General features: G+C 43.9%; 1 protein-coding gene across 2 annotated transcripts in view; it reads left to right on the plus strand.

The window, feature by feature from the left end:
* Positions 1–20,205, plus strand: part of GAB3 (GRB2 associated binding protein 3) — a 145,693-nt gene that overhangs the window by 89,677 nt on the left and 35,811 nt on the right. The window contains exons 2-3 of one of the 2 annotated variants that reach the window (XM_040405291.1): positions 1,917–2,220; positions 16,359–16,572. In XM_040405291.1, the coding sequence (XP_040261225.1) occupies positions 1,917–2,220; positions 16,359–16,572 (518 nt within the window). Of the gene's footprint in view, positions 1–1,916; positions 2,221–3,367; positions 3,506–16,358; positions 16,573–20,205 lie in introns of those variants that run through there. The other variant, XM_040405292.1, reaches the window with a different exon arrangement.

Raw genomic sequence — 20,205 nt, forward strand, 5'->3', positions numbered from 1 at the left:
CTGCAGGCAGCATGTTATAGAGCAGGAGGAGCGGAGCAGGTTGATATATAGTTTTGTGGGAAAAGATTCAATGTAATCTGTATTTCATTCACTTAATTTCCTGCTCATTCGGGGCTTTGAAGTCAAGGAGGAGGTCCTATCAGTGACTGACAGCTATCTCTATATGCATAGTCTTAAGGATATTTTGACATTTTCATGGTGACAGGTTCCCTTGAAAAATTAGACTTGCCTTCAGTATAATGTAGCATGTATTAGCAGGCTAGTAGTGTGACAAAGAGATGTATCTAAGCGTAATTAGACGGGTTGCCACTCTTGGTGCCTGAAACCTTCTTTCCTCAAGAAGTAATGGATGCCTCCTTGTTTAGTTTACAGAACTGGGTATGACATGATGATTATAAACTTCTCTATATTGATCTTTCATGGTTCTGTCAACTTAAAGGGGTTGTTCCATCTTGGCCTTTCATGGCCGGGATGGGAATGACTGCAGTAGATGCTGGCCAGGAAATAGCCAAGCAGCCTGTGCCCTGCTGTTTCCGCAACTCCCATCGCAGTGAATTTTTCAATAACATTGTACATTATTGACATGAGACCAGAAAAAACACTGGGCCTGCATGTCCTAAATCACCTCATTGTAAAAATCATCACCTAAGATGTACAGTGTGAACATAGGTGGTTCTTTAATGTCCATGTCTTCAGAGCACAAGCTGCATGATGCTATACAGATTGTGTAATTGGCGGCATGTCTGTTCTCGCCGAGAGGGTCTGTTTTCATGTTTGTCTGTTTGTAATGAGGAGAGGGTCTGTTTCATGTTTGCCTGTTTGTAATAAAGTTTATAACCATTGTATCAGGTGTTACGTTTCAGCCGAAGTGCTTGTGGTCTTTGTTAATTCACCTGGTTACTTATTAATTTCCACTTCCTTTTTTTCACATAATATTTCTGGGAATTCATTTTTTTGTTCCTCTTAGTCTTGGTTTACGGATAGATTTCTATTTTGGTCTTTTACTGTCATGCTGAGTTTCAATGTCATTTATTTTTATACTTTTTTGTGGATTGCTCTGGTTACCAGCCTCTAAACAAGTTTCTCTTGTAAATATGTTTCCAATTGTCCAGTAATTGTGTTTGTGTAAACTTGCTTCGGTTTCTGGTTTAGATCAGCCAGTGTAAAAATATTAGTCCAAGATCTTAGACCTAGATGCTTCCTAAAGCTACTGTCTTTCTTCTGTGAAAGTGATAGTACCAATATATATGTCTGTATGGAGAGTGGATTCTAGGTAACCTTTTAATATACGTCTAAGGCCTCATGCACACGAACGTATTTTCATTCCGTGTCCATTCCTTTTTTTTTTTGCGGACATATACGAAACCATTCATTTCAATGGGTCCGCCAAAAAAATGGAAGGTACTAAATGTGCATGCCCATATTTCCGTTCCGCAAAAAAATAGAACATGTGCTATTATTGTCCGCATTACGGACAAGGATAGTACTGTTCTATTAGGGGCCAGCTGTTCCGTGCCGCAAAATGCGGAATGCACACGGATGTCATCCGTATTTTTTGCGGATCCATAATTTGCGGACCACAAAATACATACGGTCGTGTGCATGAGGCCTAAGCCAGTGTTTCTCAACTCCAGTCCTCAGGGCCCATTTGCCAATCATGATTAAGTCATCTATATATCGGTGGGGGTCTAATTCCCACCACCCAATTGAACTCTGGCTCTGACCACAGCAACTTCTGAAAATAGCGAGTCGGACTCCCACTGATCTGATATTGATGACCTATCCTAACGACAGGTCATCAATAGTAAACTCCCAGAAAACCCTTTAAGAGAATCTAAGACAAACAGGTGTGAATGACTCAATTATTTTGACTGCGCTACAATTTAGTTAAAGGCTAACTCTCTTGCTCTCTTCAGGTGTGGCGAAAACGGTGGTTTGTACTACGACGAGGGAGAATGAGTGGAAACCCCGATGTGTTAGAATATTACAAGAACAACCACTCCAAAAAGCCCATCAGGATAATAGACCTGAATGAATGTGAGGTGCAGAAATACATTGGAGTTAACCTCATAAAGAAGGAGTTCCAGAACAGCTTTGTGTTCATCGTGAAAACTGCTTTCCGTACATTCTACCTTGTGGCTAGGACAGAGGAGGAAATGCAGAGCTGGATGCATAATATCAGCAAGATTTGTAACTTCGAACAGCTGGAAGATGGCACAGGTGAGGCTGAGACGATGACCTTGAAGTCCTTCATAGCATGATGCTTTCAAGTTACATATTGGCATAAATAAGTCATTTTTATAAATAACTTTAATTGAATTTAAATAGTTTTTCACAGAAAGTCATGGGAGTCAGGACTTAAGTGTTTATGGCCTGGATGCTTTCTTCACGACAATCGGCCGCTGCATCGCCCCCATGTAAACCCAGTTTAGGAATGTACTGATGATTAGATATGGAGTCTAAATGCATAGCATGGGATCAGGACTACTCGGAATACAAGATAAGTCAGGAACAGGCAGTTCAAAAGGGTTGACCCAGCAGTGACGTTCCGCCTGGGAACATGTCGCCGCTGACACCAGTTATTAGTTGCAGAGGGCATGTGACCCATCTGAGTGGAAGTCGACAGGCAGGGAACTCCAGTCAAGACAGCCTGAAAAGGAGTGGAAGGGAGCAGGTAAGTATAGATCTCTTCATGGGTATGGCTGGGTGTCAATTGGTGGAGTTATATTTTGCGATGATGAGGGTTAGCACTTTAGCCATACTGTACCCCCCCAAATACCTCTTATTTCGTACAGAGGTTTGGAGGTAAAAAACTGCACCAGGCATTAGATCAGGGGTGCACAACTTTTTTTGCTGTGCGGGCTGCATTGTCACATTGTTCTATTTTTATTTCTATTTTTTTTTTTCCAAAAAACATTTATGACATTTATTTTTAGCACATAATACAAGATGATAATAACGGCTATTTAGGTTGGTGTGGGAGTTTTATTTTTTTAATTTTATTTGTATTTTATTATATTTATATTTTTTATATTTATTTTTGGCATATCATTTATCCCCCAGGATGTAATTAAAAGACCTTTGCCATTTATTTTTTTTGTATTTTGCATATATTCCACTGTAACTGGGGCAACCTGTGGGGACATTGTACACAGGCAGAAAGTCTGCTGAGACCCTGCAGCTCGCTCTGCCGCCGAGACACCCAGAGATCACATGATTGCCAGGTCCAATAGAGGAGGAGGCTCAATTGCTTCTTCTATTTACTGCATTGCTCTCATTGAGGAGAAGGCAGAAGCAGTAATAAATCAATTTTGTCTTCTCCGCTAGGATCCAACCTGATTCTGCTAGATTGCAGGAGCTTTAATTCGGCGACATATGGCGCTGGGGAATACAGCTGACCGCAAAGGCAGATGATCAGCTGTGTTTCTGTCCAGGAGGACAGGGGCCGCAAACTGTGGCCCTGTGGGCCGCATGCAAGCCATGGGTTGTGCACCCCGACATTTGGGTAAGTTGACACTGAGTTTTTACTGTGCAGAATCCGCTTCAGGATTCTGTGCGTTTTTTTGGATGTGTTTTATTTTAACGTGGTTTTGGTGCATTTTTCACCCTGCCCATTTTCAATGGGAATGCTGGATGTGGAATCCACATCAAGAATGGACATGTCACTTCTTTTTTTTGGAAAAAAGCTCAATATGAATTTACATGCGGATTCCAAATTGAAATCAATGGTGAAGATCTGCAAGAATCCACACCAACACAAATTCCTTGTGAACATGATCTTAAAGGGAGTCTGTCAGCACTTTTACCCCTTTTTAACAGTTCCCATAGCGCTGTAGCCGCAACACAGATGATTAAAACTGTACCTTTATATGCTTTTGTGGACTTATAAAACTGCCAAAAACGAACTTTGATGCATATGTAAATGAGGGCTCGCAAGTGCCCAGGGACGGCGTCCACCGCGTTGGTGCCCAGGCAGCTCTGCCTCTTTGGCTCTTATCCCCGCCCAGCCTCTTCCTCTGCCCGCCCATCTGTTTTCTCTCCCCCTCAGCAAGATCCCGCGCCTGCGCACTGACTTCCTTGGCCGGGGCATGCGCACTGCGATGCCCATTGCTGGCACGGCATCGCAGTAGCTTATGCGCATGCGCCGGCTAACGGATCAAACAGATAAATTTACCTCTCTTGGCTCTCTGTGTCTGCAGTGACAGCTGCTCGTTTGGCTTTCCTCCTCTTCTCCTGCACCGATGGACCGCCTCCTTTCTGCAGTTTTTGCGCCGTTAGCCGGCACATGCACATAAGCTACTGCGATGCCGTACCAGCAATAGGCGCAGTGCGCATGCCCCGGCCAAGGAAGTCAACGTGCAGGCGCGGGATCTCGCTGAGGGGGAGAGAAAACAGATGGGCGGGCGGACAGATGAAGAGGCTGGGCGGGGATAAGAGCCGAAGAGGCAGAGCTGCCCAACGCGGTGGACGCCGCCCCTGGGCACTTGCGAGCCCTCCTTTACATATGCATCAAAGTTAGTTTTTGGCAGTTTTACAAGTCCACAAAAGCATATAAAGGTACCGTTTTAATCATCTGTGTTGCGGCTACAGCGTTATGGGAACTGTTAAAAAGGGGTAAATGTGCTGACAGACTCCCTTTAACGGCAGCACTCAGTGCAGACTATGCTGTGTGCATGATGTCTGAGGAGCACACTGAGCTCTTCATGAGAACCAGCCTATCTTATCAAGTACGGTACATTTTGTCAGCCATTTTCCACCAACTGCTTATGAGTCATAGTCAAAAAGTCAGCACAAGTGCATCTATTTGCATTGAAAAGCACAAGAAGATAGTCCTCGGAGCTGTACTGGAGAAGTACTTCAATGTCTTGTCTCATTATAGGTAATTAGTCCTAATCCTGGAAGAGCATGCTTTCTCTGCCAGATACATCCAGCTCTCATGTCCACAGCTTATCATCATTGATTGGTCATCATTCCGCACAATGTACTAGAATAACAAATTACTACAGTTTACAACCTTCTTATCCTAATGACACCATTCGCACCAGTTCTTACTGTGGCAGATGTATTTCTAGTGGTAAAACTTGTTTCACTTGTGACCTCATTGGAATGCTTGTTAATAATCCACTTTTTGTAGAGTCTGGTGCTCCTGTGCTTTCACTAGAGAAGATTGTAAAGACAGACCAGTTCAACCACAAAAATTCTCAGCCCTGGAGGACCCATTGTACATAATGTGAAAAAAACACTGTTAAAAACTGATAAATTGTCCATTTTTCATGGCCATTTTGCATCCGTCTGTGCATCCATTTTCTGGCTGGCTATCCATTTTTAACATCTGTTTTTCAACAGATGAATTTCATAGGCTGTTTTTTAACATCCCATCCCCTGCAGTACCCTCAGTATACATAATGCTCCCCATATTCCCCATATGGATCATATGGCCCCTATAGTGCCCTATTGACATCCAGTGTCCCCATTAGTGCCTCCCAGTACAAGTAATGTCCCCTTAATGCCTCCCATTCTGCTGGTTCCAACAAAAAACAAAAAAACTTACCTCATCCACTTGCCGACACTGGAACACAAGCTTGCAGGCTGCAGGACCTGAAGTTCCCAGTGAGATCATGTTGAGAGCAGGTCCTGCTTCCTCCAGTGCAGAGTAAGTGTTCAACCGCGTTCAAGTGGATGAGGTGAGTATTATATTTTTTATTTTAACCCATGAGAGGCCCTTTCTTTTACGTAGTGTACCTGTTTTTAACAGCCTTTAGACAGCTGCACCCTTGTCTAAAAGGGCATTAAAAACATGCCCGCTATTAATCGCATGAATGTCCCCATAGTCTCCTTTGGGACCCTGACCTGAATATGGATAATATGGAAGAATACTTACAAAAATGCAACTTTCCACATATGCTCTGGCAGATTTAGACTTCTGTACTGATCACTAAATATTGTGTTTGTGAGCACTTTGTTGGTACATATGAGCAGCTAAATTGGATGAATAAAGACATTTAGGACACACCTAGGAAGAGGTGAGCCACTGAATATATTGCTATTGCAAGGATTAAATAGTGTTTTCATCATCATTGAACATATACAACATTAAAGTAACTCTCCTGGTTCCCCCTGACTAAAGGCTTCTTTACACTAACCGAGGAGGGATCAATTATCGTTATGGAGCGTTCCTAGGAACACTCATTCCCAATACTTGTGCTATGTAAAGGTGCCACCAGTCATTGATGTGAGAACCAAAATCATTGTTTCTGGACAGCAGATTGTGCTGTGTAAAAAGGGGCCTGCTGCCCAGAAACAACAAATCTATATGGAAACAAGGGATCGCAGTAGTGAATGCATACAGCAGAGTTGATCGCTTTCACCTCATTCACGATCGGGTAATTTTTGGGAATAATTCATTCGCTCCCAATAATTGCCTGGTTAGGTGGTCCGTGTAGAGGGGTCCTAAAGGGGTTGTCCACTTTTTATTGAGTAATGGTCTATCCTCAGAAGGGGTCCGAAGTCAATGGGAGCCGCGCTGCAGGGACAAGATCCGTCCATTGCAAAGTACAGGGGCGGATTGGACATAGACCTTACAGGGAAATTTCCCAGTGGGCCCAGGAGGCCACCCAAGCTCTTCTCTCTGCTGCTGGCCGGGTACATAATGAGCTCTCACGGATAATTAAAGCCTTAAGAATCAGGTACTCATGTACCTCGACAGCGATCGCACATGCCCTCCTGAATTCAACCGTGGCCCACATCTCACCTCCTATGCCCCCTGCTCCATATCATAATCAGAGACAACTGGAGAAGGACAGAATATGGCATCTATTGATGGCCACCACTGAGGGACTGCTTTTGGGGCAATAGATTATGCTGCACTGTGGTATATGGTTCTGATGGGACGTTATTTTGTGATATGGTATTGCTGACCTTGCCTACTTGTGTTGGTCCGCCTTCTGTCAATTTGAGTCCACCTACAACATGAGGCCACTTTTAATTTTTTAACTTTTAAAATTCCCAGTCCACACTTGGCAAAGTAGATGGAGCTGTCTGCTTCAGGCACCAGAGCCATTTCAAAAAAGCTGATCGGAGGGAGTGCAACTAGTGATGGCTTATCCTGAGGATAGACCATTAGTTAATAAAAGGTGGCCAACCTCTTTAAGGCGCCTTGGTCAGTCTTTGTGTGGCCAGTACTTTGTAATCCTGATGCCCTTGCTCTCCAAGTACTGACGGGCTGGTGAGCTTTCTGTAGGTAGGTGTTTATACACAGCAGCCAATCTGTAGAAGCAGAGCAGCAGCCAAAACCAACAGTGAGTCAGGAGGTGCGTCTTAGACTACTTCAGACATCCTACAGACATTGTAGCTAAGCTGTAGTCACAAATCACAGCTCTGCCCTAATGGCATTGAGCTAAAGATCAGCCAAGCAGCAAACACTGAGAAAAATAGATAGCAAATAAGTATTTCATATACTGTAGGTACTGACTTTTTTTTTAAGTACATGACTAGACAGTTGCATTAAGTGCTCATGCTTAGTGGTTTTTGTAATATATTGCAATAGGTTAAATGTGTATGTCTAATGTGCAAATCATGTGTCAGCTCTGTGCGTTAGTATTTGCATTCCACTTGTATTGTCTATGCCATTTCTATTCTGCATGTGAGGCTGCACTAGACGATTAGGTCTTGCTGGGAAAAAAGAAACCTTTTCCCTTCATTCTCTAGTTAGAAAATACTTATACATAATTTATTCAGCCAGCTGTTGCAATAGAACATTAATGCCCACTGATACTATTACCAGACTCGGAGAAGAGAGTGCTGGGGCTGTTTTGCACCCAAGGGAGATCTGATGAGACTGAAGGTTAGATAAAGGGTAGTGAGCACTCACTATAAGATGTGGGTAATTAGACTGTAAATAATGGAAGGGGATGTAGACTGGGAAGTTTGGGCTAAAAGGAAATATTTTATGTGCATAACGACTAGTGAAGCAATAGCAGAAGCAGAAATGTGCTGTGTGGTTTGTCTTGAATGTCCTCACATCATCTCTGCTGCAGCTTTGTGATAAATAAGATACGTTCGTGCTTCCTACTACAGTTTTGTGGAGCACACACAGGAGATTTGTGTGTTAAGAGCGGTCATTAGGTTATGGCTGGTAGTGATGAGTGAAGAGGAATTCGGTCCGAAGGTTAGGAAAACTTTGATTCGCAACTAATCCGAATTTCCTTGCGCTTCATGGCAACGAATCGGTTTTTCCTAAAATGGCGGCTGCATGTGTTACAAAGTGAAAGTAAGAAGCCCAGAAACGTGAGATCACCCATAATGCTGTGCAGCCAGCCAGTCCGCAGATAGCCATCCCCTGTTATGTCACAGCCTTATAGAACCCTCATCCTGCGCAGTCATCACCATTGACCTGTGAGCTGAGCATAGGGAGAGACGTGGCAAGCGCTCATGCGCTAGGGACAGTGTTGCTGAAAATGATTAATAGAAGAATATTGGAGAGGAAGACTGCAGGGAGAGTGCAGGGAAGAGTGCAGGGAAGAGTGCAGGAAGACTGCAGGGAGAGTGCAGGGGGGCCTATGCTGCATCAGTTTTATTTATTCCTACATTTACTTATTCCTATATCAGCCGTAAATAAGATATGTAATTTAATTCCAATAAGATGGAAGATTTTATTATTACACTGCCAGTGTGCCAACCAATACCATCCAGTCTGCTCCCCTGGGGCGGGGGGGAGCAGGTCTTAATGATGACCATCCTCACCTTTTGCTGGCATTAGGAGGAGCTGGATGTTCCAGATAATATATTCTCATCGATATTAGATGATAGGGAAAAGGAAGAAAAGCAGATGGCAGAAGAGCGATGGGTTGGTATGCCGGAGCTGATTTAATATTCTATGTTTCCTGTCAAATAACCTGCAGGAGATTGACGGCAAGAAAAGCAATAATTAACATTTTGGCCCCCCCACCTAACCAGCCAAACCCCATACCAGGAACAGCTCCTGTTTAAAGGTGCAGCGTGGTCATTAACAATGAAGAAGGGCTATACAGTGTGGTGTTCATTATTACATGAAAGGCAGCTGCGGGCTAATTGGCCACGCAGTTCTTCATGGCCGCAACCCACCCGCAGCACGGCCACTCTGTGTGGCCATACCCTAAGGCAGAGTGGCCAGGGTATACCTGATTTGAAGCGATTTATGACAAATTAATTCGTAAATGATTGAATTTCTTGGATAACTTTGGCAAAGTTGCTGAATTGATTTTTTTTAAACTTTGCTTCTCTCTAATAGCCACATGGACAGTTTTCCTCATGCAGCTTTGGAAATGAAAATGAGGAATGGATCCTTGAACTCTACGGCCTCATTGCCGGCCTGACCACTCCTCCTACAACTGTAAGGTGCGCACACGCACTCCCTCTAGCTCTTAAAAGGCTAGAGCACCCGTGCCCTAATCTTCTGCAGCCAATGCCTGATAGTCCTGGGGTACTTAAGGTCACAGGGTAAGGTGCCTGAGCAAAAGGTTCCCTAGCTTTCTAGGTTCCCTGCTAAGGTGTACTGACCTGTTGTCTGCCCGTTTACTGTTCTCTTGAACTGGGACCATTTACGGTATTGCTCGTATTCTGCCGTGAACCTCGGCCTGTCCCTGACTATGATTCTAACTGACTCCTCTTCATTTGTTTTTCACACAAGACTGGTCCATTCAAGGCCTTATGCACATGACCATTCTGTTTTTTGTGGTCCGCAAATTGCAGATCCGCAAAACACGGAAGCCGCCCGTCTGCCTTCCGCAATTTGCGGAACGGAACAGACGGCCCATTGTAGAAAAGCTGGCAATTTTCCAAGGTCCACTTCGAGCTAGAAGACATAAGAATTTGAAAATATTTAAAGTGCGTGTCCCATAAGATAAAATAAGAGCTATTGCCAGGAAACTGTTGTAGTATATGCCACCCAATCAGCTCTATGGATGACCATACAATGCAATGAAGGCTGGGCATACCATCAGAGCAGCTATTCTGGCTCGTAGAGGGGGTCCTTAAGCAGGGACATGTTCTAAATAGAGTATATGGACAGGGGGTTATCTTCGTGGGTCTGCTACTGTAAGTTTGACACGCATTATATGACACTGTTACTAGTGAGGCCATTCCCACATGAAACATTCTGCAGAATTTCTATATAATTGATTATGATGGCTCATTTGTCTCAGAGTACAAACCTTGCATCAACGTATCTGAAATTAAAGGGATGAGTCTTTGCATTCAGCCCTTATGTATGGGGTTGATAAATGAGACCTCAGAGTTACGTTGAGGATTCTTATGAATATCTTTCGACACGTTTCTGTGTGCAGTAACTGAAGACATGACATATTTTGGTGAGAAGAGGAGAGTTTAGCATTCAGTCTGCAGGGAGTGTAGCAAGCCGGCTCTTTGTAAGTAACTGCTGGGAGAATATTGTGAGGACATCTGTAGCGAGACACTTCCTGACAGGACACAACTGTTCCTGCCATGTGGTCCATCTGGTGTAAAAACACAGCAAGAAACGGATTGTTGTGCTCACATTGTGTATTCGTACTGCAGTTCTTCACGCTCCATGTTTATCGTACACAGACCTGTATATATTTTATAGTGAAGGTACACAGCGCGTGATTAATTTGCCCTGTGACCCTGTATATCACATAGATAAGGCAAATGACTCGAGGAGCCAAACCAAATATAATAAAGCAGATCTATCAGCTGAATATGCTGCCCAGCGCAAGGTCCATTCTTGTGTTAGCCAAACAAGGCACAAAAAAAGGTTGTGTCTTTTGACTAATAGAAGCCATTGAAGAATACAGAACAATCATTGGTTAAGAGTCTGCTGTTATACGGTGAATGTGCCCACTCCACTCTGCGGTGAGTGATAGGCAGGGGCGTAGCTATAGGGGAAGCAGGGGAAGCGGTTGCTTTGGGGCCTGAACCTTAGAAGGGGCCCACCCAGGAGAAGGACTAAAAGATTTTATTGTCAGGACCCCCTCAACAGTATTATACAATGACATTACAGTATATAGTATGTGTGTGTGTGTATATATATATATATATATATATATATAGGAAAAAAAATACCAACAGCACCACCCAGCCAAAAAAACAAGTAGAGAGGGTGCACTGTCCGAGTATGGTAACTGGTGCTTACCCACTGATACAAAATAGCAACTCCTGGCTTGAGAAAGGCTCATATGCGAGCCGAAAACGTCGCTTGTGCCACCTATGGGTGAATAAATCTTTTTCCACTGAAGATTCAACTGGAGTGCAGTCCGATTTCTTTATTATATATATATATATATATGAAACGGACAGAGCAGCTTCCGGGCGTCGTCTGAGAAAGTAATCTTGACTAGTCACCAGAGTGGGGGTTGCAAAGGAGTTGCTAGGGGAAGGAGGGGGCCCCCATTCAAAATTTGCTGTGGGGCCCAGTCATTTCAAGTCATGCCACTGGTAATAGACTACTGTGTGTACCACACAACTGTATACCACACAGCAGCCCTTCAGTCACCAAAGTGAGGGGCCAAGTGAGGCAGTAGGATCACTCCTATTAGCCAAACAGCTCAAAATATGCACAAGTGGAATATAAAAAAAGGAAAACCTGGAAAACGTAATCCAATTGAGCTTAGATTGACAAAGTATAAACTGCTAGTGGTGAATGGTCAATGATCACACAACCATTAGTAATACATTATTCCCCCTTGCTGTGATACAGGCTGCCACTCTGGCATGATAACAGTCATACAGATGCTGGATATCCTCCTGTGGTATGTCATTCCAAGCTATTTCACCTTGGATCTGTAGTTTAGCCAAGGTGGTTGTTGGATGCTGTGCATGGGAGATCCATCGCCCCATTCAGTCCTAAACATGTTCGAAGAGGAGTGATCTGGCAATCCAGCTGGCCAGAGGAGCTGCGGTATACTATGAAGAGCATGTTGTGTAGCTCTCCAGACCTCCTGCGAACTGACGTGGCCATCATTAGTACCAAGGTAGAACCTGTATTAGCACTGAACACTACATTGAGTATGTAGGAGAACTAGAGAGCGCTTACTGCCATAATGTGTATTGATGAGACCAACACCAGGTGTTATGGTTTAGGGCACCAATTGCTACCATGGCCAATCCCATGTGATATTCGTAGAGGAAACATTGACCAGCCTTCAGGATGTACAGGACGTTATGGAACCAGTCCTACTGCCTTTTTTGACTACATTAGGAGACTTAGAGTTTCAACAAGATAACGGCCACTGGCCGCGCTACTCAACGTGCTTTTCAGGGTATCCAGCAGCTCCTGTGACCAGTTGGATCACTAAAGCTCTCCCCAGTCGTGAATGTCTGGGAATGGATGGGGTGACAGATCTCCTATGCAAGGTAGCCAACAACCACCTTGGCTGAACTATAGGTTAAAGTTGAAAGCTTGGAATGACATACCACAGGAGGACATCCAACATCTATATGATAGTTACCATGCCAGAGTGGCAGCCAGTATCGCAGCAGGCATTTTAGCAGTAGCCCCTCGTAATCGGCAGATTACCAGGAGAGATTCATTTTGAAAGGAGCAATTATTTCATTTTTCACTGGAAAAGAAGCAGAGTTTATCTAAGAATATTGACTTGCTCTAAGAACCACTATTGTCTAGTTCAGAGCACAATTCTCTATAGGCCCCCGGTGTATTACAGTCTAAATGAAGAAAAAAAGTACTGGTTCTGATTTATTGCTGTGTAGAACCATAGGAATCCTAGTCTCACTAGAAGCCAAAATGTCTTCATGTTCTTCCTCCTTGTAAACCTTTTCTTGTAGACAGTTTAGTTCAAAGGAAAGAATTGCGAACTATTGGTCTTATACACATATCACTCCAAAAGTAGCAGTTGAAGGGGGTTTAGTAGCATTGGGGATTTCAGACGTTTCTTTCTTCTTGTAACGATGGCTTAATATCCTACTTACTGGTATAATTGGTAGGTTGTGTAAGTACCGTAGAGAATGTCATGCAGTTTTTACCTGTCAAGCAGTGGAAGGGGTGTCCCTGACAGATATCAGTGGAGCCATTTTGCTTTGAGAATGGTGGGACGGACATGAGAATAAGCCTAATGTTGAAGGGCATCTGTCAGCAGATTTGTCCCTATGACACTGCCTGGCCTGTTACATGTGCGCTTGGCAGCTGAAGGCATCTGTGTTGGTGCCATGTTCATCTGTGCCCGCATTGCTGAGAAAAATGAAGTTTTTATATATGCAAATGAGCCTCTAGGAGCAACGGGGGCGTTACTGTTACACCTAGAGGCTCAGCTTGTTCTGCAGCTATGGCACCCGCTGCACTTTGATGGACAGGGCCATGCAGGTGTGATGATGTTTTCACTGCCTGGCCCTGTCAATCAAAGTGCAGAGACAGCAGAGCCTCTAGGTGAAATTGCAACACCCCCGTTGCTCCTAGAGGCTCATTTGCATGTATTAAAACAGCGTTTTTCTCAGCAATGCGGACACATATGAACATGGGACCAACACCGATGTCTTCAGCTGCCAAGAGCACATACAACAGGCCAGCCAGTTTTATAGGTACAAATCTGCCAGCAGATGCCCTTTAAGGGCCTTTCATACAGGCCGCTTATTGGTTGAAAAGAATGCTTGTTCCCCATTATTGGTTCTTGTAAAAGCCCCCCCCCCCCTCCCCCACTTGTCAGCAGATTGGATCTTTTATAGCTTAGAAATAAAACCAGTGGTCACATGAATGTACTGATCATTCATGTAGCCATTCATTCAGTTAAGTATCTGTTTATGTGAAAGTCATTAAAGTGGTTAGCCCACCTTAGACAGTAATGGTATATCGTTAGGATAGGCCTTGAATGTCAGATAGTTGAAGGTCCCACCTCCAGGACCCCCTGCTATGTAGTGTGCTCTCTATTTACTGCTATGCTAGTTCCAAAAATAGCTGAGCAAGTACGCTTGGCCTTTTTGGGCAGGCCCATAGCAGTAAATGGAGAGTACACTGCACATGTACGGCCACCTCTCCATTCACCTCTATAGGACTGCCGGTAATAGCCTCGGCTATCATGGAATAGAGGTTGGCCGAGCTCGCCCTCTCCTTCACTTCAAGGGGCCCATTCTGGAGGGAGGAGTGGGTCCCAGAGGTGGGACCCACTCCTATCTGACATTCATGGCATATCCTAGCGTGAGAATATCCCTTTAACTGAGTGATGATTGACTTGCTATATTGTTTATTGGTATTTGTCACCTGCCAGAAATCTGCCTGTGTAAAAGGACCCTTAGCCATTAGAAAGGCTTTTAAAAGACCCTGCTAAGTGCTTCACATAGAAATAATCTATAAGTTTACAAAATTCTCAGTATGAAGAGCTATTGGTGAGAGACCAGACTTGTCCACCGGGGGATTGAAAGCACCCCATCCAATCCTACAGCAAGATAGTGATAAATAGCCTCTCATACATATAAGCTCTACCGCAGGGGGGCAGAGCGTTTTCTGGTTGGGGGCCACATTGTCAGACTGAACCAACCACAAGGACTGAAAATAAATCTTAAAGGGGTGTTACCAAGTAAAATATTGTACGTATGGCATATTGAACACACAATATATACCATCTAATGATGGAGTACCAAAAAAAAATACACGTGAGCAGCCACAAGACATAGACATACATGTCTGTTACCAGATGGTAGGGGCCACACAGAATGGTATCGGGGACCATATGTGGCCCCTGGGCCGCAGGTTTTGCACCCCTGCTCTACAGTATATCTTGATTTAAACAAACCTGATAATGAAACAGGCCATCAGAAAACAGGACGTCAGATCAATTATGAGTTTAAAAACAAAAACACTAACTTTATAGGCTCTTATACCTGGGCCAATTATACAGGCAATTATTGGGAATGAAATCTTCATTCCTGATATTTGCCTATCATTAAGCAGAGGGGAGATCTGTATGGGGATGAGCGATCACTACTGTGATTGCTCATCTTTGTAGACAATCATTGGTCGCTGGCAGCAGATCCAGGGTAGTATTCTGTCAGTAAATGATGATTTAAGGTGCACAGGAAAGACGTGATCACCCGATGAACAAGTGTTTGCCAGTTCATCGTGGCACCTTTTTATGATATTTACCCAGATCGTTTGCTTGTGTAAAAAGGGCCTTATACTACAGCATACTGCTTTTCCACAAATGGCGTCCCACTTGTCCATGGCAAATAGTATTGCATTTCACCACTATACACTGGTATCGCAATACATCCATATTCAAATGAACTGTGCTCAACACCAGACTGAGCTCATGGACATGAGTGATGGTGTTTGTCCAAAAATTCTGTAGTAATTTCTTCATGTAAATCGTTGTTCCTTTTGAGGTTAGGAGTCCAGTGGGCGGTTCTATCAATGATTGGCAGCTATCTCTCTAGACACACTCCTACGGGGAAGGCTGTCCATCATTGGATGACTCATCCATTGGACTCCTAAGCAATAGAATGAATAAATTACAAGTTAAGGAATCTTATCCCACAAATCTCTATCTGCTCTGCTCCTCCTGCTCTATAATATGCTGCCAGCAGATTGCACTGCATTTTTAATGTGACTATTTCTCTTTATTAAAGACGAGGCCGCCCTGGAAAAAAAAAAATTGGCCCCATGTTGTAGGCAGGTCCAAATTGAAGATGGCGGGACAACACAAGTAGGCAGGACCAACACTAATAGGCAGGGCCATAATACCGTAGTACAGCACAAAATACCACCCTAGCTAGAAGAACCGAATACTACAGTGCAGAAAAAAATAATACTGCGCCACCGCTTAGGTGTAGAAGTATCTGATGCTCCTAAATTAATGAATGCTGAGAGCATCAGATCATTATGTACCCGGCCCTCAGCTGGAAGGAGGGCTCAGGCGGCCCCCCAGGCATTGACCCACCAAGAAATTTGCCTGTAGGGTCTATGGCAGGTCCACCTCTCCTCTTTAATATGTTCTGTGTAGAAGCTAGAGGTTGAAGCTGCTTTTAGGATTTAAGTGGCAGTCTCTCTGCTACATATTGACTATGCTATGTCTCAGGCTGCTACTGTAGACAAAGCTGAGCCTCTGCCTCATTCTTCCATGGGAATCTAATGGAATCTGGAGAGATCGCAGTGAAAACTGCTGCAGATTATCATCCCATCGGTCATTAAGTAAACAGGCTTGTTCTGAGATAAATTTTTGAGCTCATTTGTTGGCCCCTCTCCCTGCGCTCTATCGGCCAGGGAAACAGTCTTCTTAGGAAATATAAACACCTGGTACAATTTGGACTTTGCCGTGTCCTGCCTCCATACTTAATAAATGGCATGTGTACAGTCTCCAGACATGTAAATATGCTAACACTGGGATTACTCTTTTAAACAGATTCTGTGGAAAGCCTTCCTCATACCAACTCCTCCGTCCAAGCTTCCCCAGCAGTCTCCACTCACACGTCAAGAATCACAGACCCGTCCTTCTCTGTGGACAGCTCTGCGGCTGATACCTCTACAGAAGAGAACAGAAGTGAATCCGAGTCCATATTCATCCCAGACTATCTCTTTTTATCCAACTGTGAGAGTGGGAAATTGAATACCGCCAGGTACGTCCGCCAGACTATGGACATTATCAGTTCAAATGATAAATGGACCTCTTTCCAGCATCATATCTGCCTCAAAAACCACAGCCACACATTTTATGTATTCCCCCAAAAACAGATAAAAAAGGAATAATACATTAGATCAGGGATCAGTAACCTTTGGCGCTCCAGCTTCTGTGAAACTACAACTCCCAGCATTCTGTTCTTGTAACTCCCATAGAAGTGAAAGGAGTTGTAGTTTCAGAACAGCTGGAGTGCCGGAGATTGCTGATCCCTCCGATAGATAGATAGATAGATAGATAGAACTTCTACTTTTCATATAGTAAGTATAGCAGTAATGCAGTTGACACTTTCATGTATTCAACGTTCACCTGTGTCTGTGCATTAAGTAGTGTGCTGCTACTTGTAGTTCTACGCGATAGATAAATAGATAGATAGATAGATAAATAGATAGACTGAAGGTCAACTGAAGCTTCAGTCGAGTCATTGGCCATAGCAAATAAACAGAAGCAGAAGGTTCCCTTTAAAGGGCATCTATCAGCAGATTTGTACCTATGAAACTGGCTGACTTGTTACATGTGCACTTGGGAGCTGAAGGCATCTGTGTTGGCCCCATGTTCATATGTGGCTGCATTGCTGAGAAATGAACATGGGGCTTTAGTATATGCAAATAGGCCTCTAGGAGCAACAGGGGCGTTGCCATTACACCTAGAGGCTCAGCTCTCTCTGCAACTACCACGCCCTCTGCACTTTAATTGACAGTGCAGGCAGTGAAAATGTGATCATGCTTGACCCTGTCAATCAAAGGGAAGAGGGCGCAGTAATTGCAGAGAAAGTGGAGCCTCTAAGAGTAATGGCAACACCCCTATTGCTCCTAGAGACTCATTTACATATATTAAAACTTCATTTTTCTCAGCAATGCGGACACATATGAACATGGGACCAACACAGATGTCTTCAGCTCCCAAGTGCACATGTAACAGGTCAGCCAGTGTCATAGCTATAAATCTGCTGACAGATGCACTTTAAATTTTCGATGTAGAAGCTGAACACCGAGTCTCAAAATATGTAACTGCATGCCATAAAGTTGCATGTCGCCTATTGATTCACATTGTGAAAAAACATATCCTGCATATAAAGGGTGCGACCACATGGTCAGGTTTCTGCAGGCCGTACCCATAGGCCTCTTTCACACGGGCGTCATGTTTTTTGCCCGGATAAAATGCGGGTGCGTTGCGAGAAAATACGCAATTTTTCTGCGCGAGTGCAAAACTTCACAGAAGTTCGGGTTTGGGTTAGGTGTTCTGTAGATTGTATTATTTTCCCTTAGAACATGGTTATAAGGGAAAATAATAGCATTCTTAATACAGAATGCATAGTACAATAGGGCTGGAGGGGTTAATTAAAAAATAATAATAATTTAACTCGCCTTAATCCACTTGATCGCGCAGCCTGGCTTCTCTTCTGTCTTTTTCTTTGCTGTGCACAGGAATAGGACCTTTGATGACGTCACTGTGCTCATCACATGGTCCAATCACATGGTTCATCACCATGGTGAGGGACCGTGTGATTGGATCATGTGATGTGACGTCACCACAGGTCCTTAGCCGGCAGCTCAACATTACAGAAGAAGTCAGAGATCCGCAACTACGTGATCAAGTGGACTCGGTGAGTTAATTTTTTCTTATTTTTAACCCCTCCATCACTATTTTACTTTGCATTCTGTATTCAGAATGCTATTATTTTCCCTTATAACCATGTTATAAGGGAAAATAATACAGATCGGGTCCCCAGCCCGATCGTCTCCTAGCAACCATGCGTGAAAATCGCACCGCATCCGCACTTGCTTGCGGATGCTTGCGATTTTCACACGGCCCCATTCACTTCTATGGGGCCTGCGTTGCGTGAAAAACGCAGAATATAGAGCATGCTGTGATTTTCACGCAACGTACAAGTGATGAGTGAAAATCACCGCTCATGTGCACAGCCCCATAGAAATGAATGGGTCAGGATTCAGTGCGGGTGCAATGCGTTCAACTCACGCATTGCACCCACATGGAATATTCGCCCGTGTGAAAGGGGCCATACTCTTTCTTTGGATCCCCTGTATTGAAAAGCACAGTTTGCCAAACGTATAGCAAAAGGACACTGTTTTGCCATGTTTCAAACCTTATAGGCTATGGATACATTCAGCATATATTTTGGGAGTATTCCTAGTGTATACGGTAACGTTTTTCCACAGAATTTAATTTTCATTTAGTTTTCATTTGTAGTTTAGTTTGGTATATCTGTTTACCTTCTTTTTTTTTTCTCGAATTCCAGACAACCCCTTTAAGGTAGTGCTTCCCTTTTAACAGCTAAAAATACTAAAGATAATGGTGGACAAAGATTGTCACGCACTATGTATCATTGAAAGAAAATATACATTTGTGTACTATTTCAAATGGAATATAATCTACTATTGGGGTAATTTATCAAACTGGTGTAAAGTAAAACTGGCTTAGTTGCCCATAGCAACCAATCCGATTCCACCTTTCATTTTTGACAGCTCCTTTGGAAAATGAAAGTTGGAATCTGATTGGTTGCAATGGGCAACTAAGCCAGTTCTACTTTATACCAGTTTGAAAAATGACCCCATATATTTGTAGAAAACTGGAAGACAGAGGTGCATTCATCATTCTGATTATACACCACACTGCAGGGGCAGACTGGCCATAGACCCTGCATGGAAAGTTCCTGGTGGGCCGATGTCCAGGGTCTGTCCGAGCCCTCCTCAAGTTACGTAACAGGTACGCAACAATCTGATGCTCCTTGCATTAATTTATGCTGGGAACATCAGGTACTTTTATATATACAGCTGTGGATTCCTGCCCTATCACAAAGGGGAGATATTTTGTGCTGTTGGGGCAGTATTTTGTGCTGCACTGTGGTATCTGGTTCTGCTGGTGCAGTTTTTTGTGCTGCACTGTAATATTTGGTTCTGCTGGGGCAGTATATTGTTCTGCACTGTGGTATCTGGTTCTGCTGGGGCAGTATATTGTTCTGCACTGTGGTATCTGGTTCTGCTGGGGCAGTTTTTTGTGCTGCACTGTGGTAATTGGTTCTGCTGGGGCGGTATTTTATGCTGCACTGTGGTATCTGGTTCTGCTGGGGCTGTATTTTGTTCTGCACTGTGGTATCTGGTTGTGCTGGGACCATATTTTGTTCTGCACTGTGGTATCTGGTTGTGCTAGGACCATATTTTGTTCTGCACTGTGGTATCTGGTTCTGCTGGGGCAGTATTTTGTGCTGCACTGTGGTATCTGGTTCTGCTGGGGCAGTATTTTGTTCTGCACTGTGGTATCTGGTTCTGTTGAGGTGGCATTTTGTGCTGCACTGTGGTATCTGGTTCTGCTGGTGCAGTTTTTTGTGCTGCACTGTAATATTTGGTTCTGCTGGGGCAGTATATTGTTCTGCACTGTGGTATCTGGTTCTGCTGGGGCAGTTTTTTGTGCTGCACTGTGGTAATTGGTTCTGCTGTGGCGGTATTTTATGCTGCACTGTGGTATCTGGTTCTGCTGAGGCCATATTTTGTGCTGCACTGTGGTATCTGGTTCTGCTGGGGCTGTATTTTGTTCTGCACTGTGGTATCTGGTT

The sequence above is a fragment of the Bufo bufo genome, chromosome 8 (assembly GCF_905171765.1).
Source record: "Bufo bufo chromosome 8, aBufBuf1.1, whole genome shotgun sequence".
NCBI lineage: Eukaryota > Metazoa > Chordata > Amphibia > Anura > Bufonidae > Bufo > Bufo bufo.